This window comes from Mycothermus thermophilus (genome assembly GCF_041956435.1).
Source record: "Mycothermus thermophilus strain CBS 625.91 unplaced genomic scaffold VTJ04scaffold_1, whole genome shotgun sequence".
NCBI lineage: Eukaryota > Fungi > Ascomycota > Sordariomycetes > Sordariales > Chaetomiaceae > Mycothermus > Mycothermus thermophilus.
Window position 1 is genome coordinate 431,710 of NW_027191427.1, and position 9,381 is coordinate 441,090.

The 9,381-nt window shown below is 56.1% G+C and overlaps 5 protein-coding genes across 5 annotated transcripts in view; 2 read left to right on the forward strand and 3 right to left on the reverse strand.

Moving 5' to 3' along the window:
- Positions 1–376, reverse strand: part of VTJ04DRAFT_154 (uncharacterized protein) — a gene marked incomplete at both ends in the record, with an annotated part of 1,696 nt that extends 1,320 nt beyond the window's left edge. The window contains one exon of the mRNA XM_069359238.1: positions 22–376. Within this exon, the coding sequence (XP_069222764.1) occupies positions 22–376 (355 nt within the window). The remainder of the gene's footprint in view (positions 1–21) is intronic.
- Positions 377–879: 503 nt separating this feature from the next.
- Positions 880–1,889, forward strand: VTJ04DRAFT_155 (uncharacterized protein; the record flags this gene model as incomplete). The annotated part of the gene is made up of 2 exons (XM_069359249.1): positions 880–1,138; positions 1,246–1,889. 2 exons carry the CDS (start codon positions 880–882, stop codon positions 1,887–1,889), a joined length of 903 nt encoding a protein of 300 aa, XP_069222765.1.
- Positions 1,890–2,671: 782 nt separating this feature from the next.
- Positions 2,672–3,165, forward strand: VTJ04DRAFT_156 (uncharacterized protein; the record flags this gene model as incomplete). Its single annotated transcript, XM_069359260.1, has 3 exons — positions 2,672–2,794; positions 2,939–3,022; positions 3,085–3,165. The coding sequence occupies 3 exons, from the start codon at positions 2,672–2,674 to the stop codon at positions 3,163–3,165; spliced, it is 288 nt and encodes a 95-aa protein (XP_069222766.1).
- Positions 3,166–3,740: 575 nt separating this feature from the next.
- On the reverse strand, positions 3,741–5,782 carry VTJ04DRAFT_157 (uncharacterized protein; the record flags this gene model as incomplete). Its single annotated transcript, XM_069359271.1, has 2 exons — positions 3,741–4,117; positions 4,207–5,782. 2 exons carry the CDS (start codon positions 5,780–5,782, stop codon positions 3,741–3,743), a joined length of 1,953 nt encoding a protein of 650 aa, XP_069222767.1.
- Positions 5,783–6,868: 1,086 nt separating this feature from the next.
- Positions 6,869–8,240, reverse strand: VTJ04DRAFT_158 (uncharacterized protein; the record flags this gene model as incomplete). Its single annotated transcript, XM_069359282.1, has 2 exons — positions 6,869–7,872; positions 7,937–8,240. 2 exons carry the CDS (start codon positions 8,238–8,240, stop codon positions 6,869–6,871), a joined length of 1,308 nt encoding a protein of 435 aa, XP_069222768.1.
- Positions 8,241–9,381: the final 1,141 nt, after the last annotated feature.

Sequence of the window (9,381 nt, forward strand, 5' to 3'; positions counted from 1 at the left end):
GGGGGGGGGGGACATGCTTACCCAGCAATGCCCGGAGAAACCTGAGAAATACTGAGGACCACACAATGCTGTGGATTGAGTACTGGTGATGCACTAGAACATCGAGAGTGAAGTGCAGCATGGCCAGACTCATGGACCAGAGCAGCGTCTCGAAGACTCGCTCGACAGTGGGTGGCAGACCCTCCTCTTCTTCCTTGCCATCCTTCTCTGGTGTGCCGGCCTCTTTCTTTTTCCCAATCTCCTTCTCCCTCTTCTGGGCTTTCTCGAACAGCCCTCGTTCTTCGGCGAGCTGAAGCAGCGTCTTCTCCGTGGGACCGGATCGGTCGGGCTGCCTGAGCTTGATGTTGGAAGAAGATTCCCGCCGTTTCCTTGCCATGTTGGACGTACTAGATGTTCCCAGTCAACCGGACGGAATGGGAGCCTCGGTGTTGGACAGCCGGCAGACCTGAGTCGGTGACGCGTCGAGGATTGCGCGATGGGAACGCCGGTTGGGATCAGCAGGTCATTCTGCAGGTGCTGCGATCCCTGATGCCAAGATCAAATGTGGAGATATTGCATGCAAGCAATGCGTACGGTACGCAGTCATGACGTAATGTTACCGGCAGCAGCGAAGAAACGGTGTGGCACGTGAAGCGCGCCGTTCCCCCCGCGATAGTACGGCCGTGTCTCTCCTCCGCGACGCCAATAAAACGCATGATCCCCCCGGCTCACCCACAATCCCCCGATCCTCGATCTCTCCGACAACTCGCAACGACCAACCAGCTGCTATATTCGAGGACCGGCGACACACGCACCAACGCAGGCTGCTGACAGCAGTCAGTGGACGAACCACGAGGCGCAGGATAGGGGCATCGAGTCAACACCAGAAAAACGAGCACCATGTTGCTCGGGGGCTGGGACGTGGGCAGCATCAGGATGGGGTGGCTGACCACCGCTGGGGTCCTCGCCGTCGTGGTTCCGTCGCTGTACATGTACACGGCTGCCGTCGTCTCGTCCCGATTCCCTGCCCTCCGCAACAAGCGCATCTGCATCCTCATAGCCCATCCCGACGATGAGGCCATGTTCTTCTCGCCCGCTGTCATGGCCCTCGCCAAACCCGAAACTGGAAACCATGTCAAGATCCTGTGCCTCAGCAGCGGTAGGCATCCGCATCATTCCCTCTTCCCGTGTCCCTTCTCTCCTCGCATGTTGCGTGTCATGGTCGCTGACGAACCGTTGCTTGTGCGCATCTTGCACCACGAACAGGCAACGCCGACGGACTCGGTGAAACTAGGAAGAAAGAGCTGGCAAAGTCCGGCGTAATCCTAGGCCTGCGAAAGCCTGACGACGTTTTCGTTGTGGATAAGCCCGAGTTCCCCGACAGCATGACCACTACCTGGGACAAGACTGCCATCGCATCGTTGCTTCGTTCCGCCTTTTCCCCCAACCTGGCCCGCGCCCGCAGCACAAACACGCCACCCACCGCTTCCATTGACGTCCTCATCACCTTCGACGCCTATGGCGTCTCAAGCCATCCCAATCACATCTCCCTGTACCACGGTGCCAAGGAGTTTGTTGAGGACCTCGTGGCCGGAAAACCCGGCTGGGAGTCACCCGTCGACCTCTATACCCTCACCACGGTGCCATTCCTCCGCAAATACACGGGCATCTTTGACACCCTGCCCACCCTGCTGAGCTGGGCGGTCGGAGCAGACAAGAAGGATAAGAAGCACCCAGGAGGGCTTGTCTTCATCAGCGGGCTGGCGGGGTCTGGCAGTGTCAAGACGGCGTGGAAGGCCATGATCAGTGGCCACAAGAGCCAAATGGTCTGGTTCCGCTACGGCTGGATCACGCTCAGCCGGTACATGTACATGAACGACCTGAGGCTGGTCAAGATCCGCCGCCAGTGATGGAGCGAGAGCGACGTTGGTGGGCTCAGTCATATTGAGGCTTGGGCAAGTTGAAGGTAGGTCAAGTCTGTTTCACTGGGCGTCCGCGCCAGTGCACGGGCTTTCTTTGGAGATAAGAGCGATTCCGTAGATTCAATTTATTGCACACTTGGTTCCGTTTTCCGAATCCATGACCACCGCTTTCTCGACTGGGCCCTGTACAAGGCAACGGACAACAGACGACAACTTGCTCCAGATAATCCGTTGCTGACCATGGACTTAATGCTTGGGGGTTCCGCTGTTGGACAGGATATCTTTCTTGCCCGTTGCTAGAGATAAATTCCTTCCATCGCTCTCTACCTTTGCACTACATTCCACGATCCTTTGCGAACCTACCTTCTTTTCCTCGAGAGACCCGAAGACAGCGGTATCCGGGTCGCCGATGAGAGAAGAGGGGCAGTCAGGAGCGAGAGAGAGAGTGGGCGGAGGGGCTGCCATGGACAGGAGCTCAACCCGACAGGCGGTGAATGTTGGCACAATCATTCGTTCTGGTGACCCACTACAAAATGCTTGTTTGGGCAACAAGCGGGAGTGCACGTTGCCAACCCCAACCCTCCCTCCAGCTGCCTCGAACAACCAGGTCAACCGCACCCCAAACTGACAAACTCTCACTATCGTCCTCCTTTCTTGACTTAACTTGTCAAACAGTCACCTCCCACCCACCGACCCAGGCCCAAACCACCATCGACGCGACATACCCGTACACCTAGTCTGGGGAGGTCAGGTCCACAAATATATTCACCATGGTTGAAGCCAGGGACGAGGGCAGCACCGTCTCGGAACCTCTCGATCTCGTGCGTCTGCTGCTCGACGAGGTGGTTTGCATCAAGCTCCGTGGCGACCGCGAACTCAAGGGTCGCCTTCATGTATGCACATCTCTGTTCTTTTCTTGCCCCACGACCCGTTCATCGTTCGCCTGCCCTGCTCACTCCTATTTTGGACACCCCGCCATCACGGCGCCCCTTTTCTGGGTCCGAGGCTTGACTAACACATCACTTCCTCCGCGATAGGCCTACGACAGCCATTGCAACCTGGTGCTTGGCGATGTCGAGGAGACAATATACGTCGTGGATGATGACAGCGATGAGGTGAAGGTGAGCTGGAAGCCTAACCGAGCCGTGGTGTGTGTGAACCCCTTTCTCACATAGCAATATAGACCATCAGCAAGAAGTCCGAGATGCTGTTTGTGAGAGGTGACAGTGTTGTGCTCATTGCACCTCATGCTCGGTCATTTTAACTGGGGTGTTTAACCACGGAGACCTGGGAGGGTGTATCATCTAGCTCTCAACACTCTCCATAGTCCGGTGCCCTGGACCTGCTGGTCATCTGCATCGCCATCGTCGTGGCACAGGACACGGGCAGGGCCAAACCAGCACTAGCAGCAGGTGTCGCAGCGACGAGGGCAGGGCGAGGCAAGGAAACCACACCAGATCACCTAACCTGGCTAACCTGGCAAACCGTCTGCCGTTGCACATACCCACCGGTTGATGCGCTCATTATTCTGGGACAGCTAGAGAAATAATCGGGAGAGATGAATCAATGATACCCATTGCAGTCCTGCACCCTGATCCACGATGTCGCCGAGGCCCGGAGTCATTTAGCTATTTGTACCTACTCACTCTCAAGTGCCACACGCGTCGACGAAGAGAGCACCCGTTTGGTCACCCAACGCCTGACCGAGTTCAATTATTCCCAGTTCCATACCATTCTCACGGCGCTTAACAAAAGCACTATAATAAAATAATAGAAGAACACCTGCAATAAAAAAATACCAACAGAATAACCCAATCACTCAAGAAAATACCTGGAAGATCAAACACCAGGATGTCCCTTGCCGCCATCCTTCTCACCAGCCTTTGCCGCCGTTCCAGTCGCTGCAGCCTGGGCTCCATCAGCCCCATCTCCTGCTGTCTCCTCGGGCGGTTTTGGCATGAGCGGCTTAGACGGGTCGTAGCCAACGCTCTTCACGATCCCGAGGCCCTTGGTACGTCCCTCACGGAAGAGCAAGCGGTCACCGGGAACAAGGTACTCGGGCCGCTGGACGAAGCGGAAGGCGACAGTGGCGCGGTCGCCGGTCCGGATGAAGGGCCGGTCAACGTCGATGATGGCGCAGGTTTGCGAGACGGGCCCGACGTGGAGCATGGCCTGGTATTTGGTCTTGATGGTCGTTGCGTGCGAGAGGATGAGCACTGGTGGAGGTCAGAAATGCTTCAATTGAGGGCCATGGGAGATATCATCCCATTGATGGAGAATTCCTTGTAATCGAGAATAGACTTACCCTCAGCAATAAACTCACGATATACCTTGGGCGGAGTTTCAGACTTTGGAAGGACCACCATGCCCTTACGGACGTCCTTACGGCGCACTCGCCTTAAGGCAAAGGACGCCGACTGACCAGCTGATGCAGCAGGAACCCCTATCCTCTTTCTTTCGATGGACCGGATCGAGGTCTGGATGAAGCGACCCAATGAGTCCGGGCCGATCTGGACTTCATCTCCAGCGTGGATGACCCCGGACTTGACGATGCCCGAAACGACGGTGCCAACATGGGGCACGCTGAAAGTGTCGTTGACATGAAACTCAAAGGGTGCATCGGCGTCGTAGCGCCCGTGGTGGGGCAGGATGTTGAGGAAGGTCCGGACCAGGTCCAAGTTCTCGCCCGTCACATTGGACACCTGGAAGATGGGGCATATGCGCTGGCTCACGAACTGGGTGGCTGTGTTGATGCACTCCTCGCGGTTCTTGATGAAGATTGGGATCTTCCTGGCACCGGGGCTCTTGAGAATGCGAGTAATCTGGGTGATCGTTTGCTCTAGAATCTGTGGTGGGCAGATATCGATCTTGGTGATGACCACCATGATGGGCACGTTCAGAGCCAGAGCGATGCCGAGATGTTCCTTACTCATGCCGATAAGACCGTTGTTGGCTGCGACCATGAGCAGGCAGTAGTTGGGGCTGCTCGAGAGAAGACCAAAGACCGTGGTACGCAGGTACCGTTCATGGCCAGCGAGGTCGCTGAAGGTGATGACCTTGGCGCTGCGCTTGCCGATCTCCTCCCACGATAGCTTTCGCCCGGGAGTGTCCGACATGACTACCTGGCCGGTTGTGTCGAAGCCCATGATTTCCATTCCAACGGACGACGTGCGGCCCGTTTCGATCTCGTGCTTGTGTCGAAACAGATTGACACGGGCCTTCCCGCGTCCATCGTCGAGATCGCCCTTCACGAGCACGCCGAGCATGGAGCTCTTTCCAGCGTCGACGTTTCCGACCACAGCGATGCGAGTCTCGATGACTTCCTCGACGGTTTTTGGCGCGCGCCGGACCATGACTTTACCACTGCAGTCGCCGTCCTTGGTCGGCGTGCCGTCGAGGTCGCCACCCACATTTTTGGTCAAGAGGAGTTGGCAATCAGCCCCGAGCTTCTTCGCCGCTTGGACCAGGCGCTTGTAGGCAGTGTCCCATTCGTCACGGGTTAACCTCATACTTTCGCCATTGTTCTCGAACCCGATCTCAAACACGGCTTCCCCGTGGCCCTCTTGTAGTCGCTGTTCGAGAATATCGGCCAGTTTCTGCAGAGAATCGGAGTCGCTAGTAAGAGCAAGAAGCAACTCTCGTAACCTCACGCGAGGGCCGGGGTTGGAGAGGTCAAGGCTGTCGAGGATGTCGTCCAGTTCATCGTGGTGGTCGAGATCCCCCTGAGTGGACCTAGGCCCCGCGGCGGTTGTTGCAGCATGTTGTTTGGAGCTGGGATAGCGAAGAGCTTGCTGTTGTTCAACATACTCTGCGAAATCGCTGAGAGCAGCCTCCCCTTTCCGCCGCTCATGTAATAACTGTTTGGCAGGTTTTGTCGTCATGTTGGTGATGGTTGAGCTCGGGGCCACCCTGTAGCCGGGCTAGACCAGGCGAGCTCGGGTGTGGAGAACCTCAAGAGGTGCGAGGCTGGAAGAAGAGAGAGAACAATGATTTCACCGGAACATGGATGATGAGAAGGGATGAGCGGTCTAGCCCAGGTGTGCAGTCCCGCAGGTCAATGAGAACAAGTAAGGAGAATAGAATAAACTTGTGAGAATGCGAACAGTCTACTGGCACCCGAGAACTTGTGGCAGCTTTATGTGCGACAGAAGTACAGGTATTGGTGAGCTTGCTCGCCGAGTGAGTCGACTTTCGGTCGAGTCATCCATCGACACACCCGCCGGCATGCTGTCATGGGAGGACAGCCCCAAGGCAATAGTGATGATTATCGATAAGCCCTAAGCCCCGCTGGACAGGGTGCCGTCTGGGGTAAATCCCCACCTATCAGCTCGCTTGACTCAACCTGGGACCCTAGCTCCAGCTCAGCCCCACGTTCGACCGGGGGCGGAGCTTTCAACCTCTCCACACAGCCGTAGACAAGGAACGATCTTGAACCTTCTGCATTCATCCAAGCACTGAAACAGAGACATACCATGCCTGAACGAAAGAGACGACCTGAGGAGTCACTTTCAGCTGGGACCTAATAGGTACATCATTGAGGAGTATGGAGGACAAGCAAGAGGCAACTTGGAAACCCGAGCAAAGCGTGGGACTTTAGTATGCTGAATGAAGTTGAGTAACTAAGTAATTATTTGAATTGTCCGTTGGTGTGGTTCGAGGTTCCGAAGGCCCATAGAATGACATCTTCCCAAGTTGATTTTATTTCCACATTCCCTTCCACGTACCTCCATCAAGGAAGCTAGGTACCTATCCTAAGAGATCCCAGGTGCATAGGTAGTGCACAGAACTATAGCACATCTCCGCCGGTCCCGATCCGACAACCTTAGACCAATTTGGCCTGGAACACACTTTTGATGCCGTACCCATGGGTATCTTATGCAATACAGAACAAACAAAACAGACGCTCCAAGGCAAAACAAACCAATCACAGCCAACCCTCCGCCCCCGTCTTGCTCACCAGATCTGACTCAAGCCATATTGTGTAATGAGTTCCTCATCGCCACATCCGTTGAAGTCCTCGCAGCCATGTCCGTCGAGCTGCGGGACATGCTGCTTCTCGGAGTGTTGTCGAGGGGCTCGATAATCTCGTCAATCGAGGCCTCCGCGCCAGCAGCGGACATGGCCATCTCCTCAGAGTAGGCTGGCGGGCTGGGCGGAACGTCTTGGTAGATGGGAGGTGCCTCATTGTCCCAGCTGATTCCGATGCCCGCGCGCTCCGTAAGAATGGTGCTGAAGTGCATGCGGAGGATGCGCCCTACGCCCGTGTGTGTCACCAAGTGCGGCCTGTTGACGGGCGCCCATTCCTGAGACACCACCATCTCCACCACCAGCTGGTGCGTCACTTCGGTCCCGTCGCGGCTCTTGCCGTCGCACGCGAACTTTGCGTTCTTGCCCAGGCAATACTCCAGCTCCAGCTCCACCGTGCTGTCCGTCGGCCCGGCGTAGTTGCTCTTCCAGCCAGACAAAAGCGTGTGCTCGCCAATGACGCGCGTCTCTGACCGCATAACGCCCTTTTTGGTCTCGTCCTGTGTCCAGTCGCTCACGCCCTCTTCGTTGGACTTGGGGCTGTGCCGCTCGCACGCCGGCGCAATCGTCCGGATCGTCTCCTCCAGCTTCCACGTGAGTTTCTTTAACTTCCAGTACTCAATTGTGTTGACCTTGGTGTTGTGCTTAGCGATCCCGTCGAGCCGGAGCGACAGCGTGTTGCTGCCGATCGGGTGGATAACGTGAGGGTAGTGAGCGCTCGCCTTGATGTTGGTCGGCGGAAACACGCGCACCGAATGGTGCGGCGTCTCGGATGCCGGCAAGCTACGCCGAACATCGAGCACCCTCTCTAGGCGGATTGGCGCGCCGCTTTTCCTTGCGGGTACCGCCCCGGCCTTGAACTCGTAGGCAATCGACACCAAGGGAGTGTCGACAGTGGAGGGCAGATGACCCTCTAATAATACTGACACGGGGAAGAAATGCTCACCTATAGACCCAATGTCAGCAGCCTTGTTGATTGACGGCCGGCAGACCGATACCTGAGCACTTACCCCTTCGCAGCACAAGTGGACGAGGGAGCAATTCCCACTTCTTCAACTCGGTATGTTGATGGGCGCATTCTGCGCAATGGTTGGAAAACGGCTTCTTTTGTGTGACATGGATGCTGAGCGTTGCATCCAGCGATTCTACCTCGAGGAAGTCCTCCTTGACATCCAGGAGCAGTTGGCCAGACAGCAGTGCACCGCTGCTGGTGGACGGATCGCCATACATGACCAGCGGCGGCGACTCGATTATCCATTCCAGCGTCGCCGGGGACGGAGGATGAACCTCCTTGCTGAACCGACCAAAATGCATGCTGGGAAAGGAGATCCTGTGATGGTGGTTGTGGTGGTGTAGCCCACATCCATGAGACTCCAAGAAGCTGTTTGGCCGTGAATCGGGCATGTCGCTGGGTCGTGGCGAATAGTAGGGCGGGGCATCCGAATCACGCTCGATGCTGAGCGAGGAATGTGTTCGTCTGCTTGAAGTCTTGCGTCCAGAAGAGTTTTTGGTTTGCCGTGTGTCGTACGGATTTGACTTCTTTGTGAGAGATGACACTTGATTTTCAATCGTTTGGGTTGAGTGCCTGAGAAAGTCGACGACTCGGTGTGGCATCTTTTCTTTCACCCACGATGCCGGCTCTCCCCTTCCAATGGGAGGGAGACGATCGGCTAAAGTATCGGTTCCAGAACTTCCAGCACCCGACCACGCCACTCTGGCGCAGCGCAACGCTTCTCCAGGGCGAATATACGTCAAGTGAGCCCGCCGACTCGGGAGGGGGGCAGGTGATCAAGTGTATTATGAGGGCTCGATTCAATGTCCAGCCTTGGGTCACAGAACCAATTCTGGACTTGAGCTCTTTGTGTTGGAGAGGCAGTAGATGTTGTCCCTGGTCGACTAACACGGAGTTCGATGTTGCCCAAAAGGGTAAGGGAACTGGCGCAAATGGTGCCAAGCTGTGTGGCAATGCGTGAAACCGTCTGGTATGTGGAGTAAAAGAAGTGCAGTGTATGAAAATATGACGGGAATGTTGGTGTCGACGGTCAATCCGAGTTCAAAATGAATGATGGAAAACGCAGTCTCGATATATCCTGAAATGCTGAGCAGAAAACAGGAGAGCACACGGAACCCGAGACCCAGAAGGTAAACTTTATTTTCCAGTGGCACGCCGAGCTCACGGAGGGCATTCCATCATGTAATGGGTGGGTCACCCGTCCGTCTCCGTCCAGCTCTGATCCCGACGCCGGGAGTCTCCCGAGCCCACCGACGAGCCGCCTTGGCAAAGGCCATTACCCAAAACGTCGGGAAACGCCATCCGAGAGGCAACAAACATGTCCAGTTCCTCGTGCCACGAGGCTCCTGGTGCTCCTTTGTGGAGAGGCCCTTGCTGTTGGTGTTCAAGTGCAGGTCTGCATGTGTGTGTGTGTGTGTGGTGTGTGTGTGTGTGTGTGTGTGT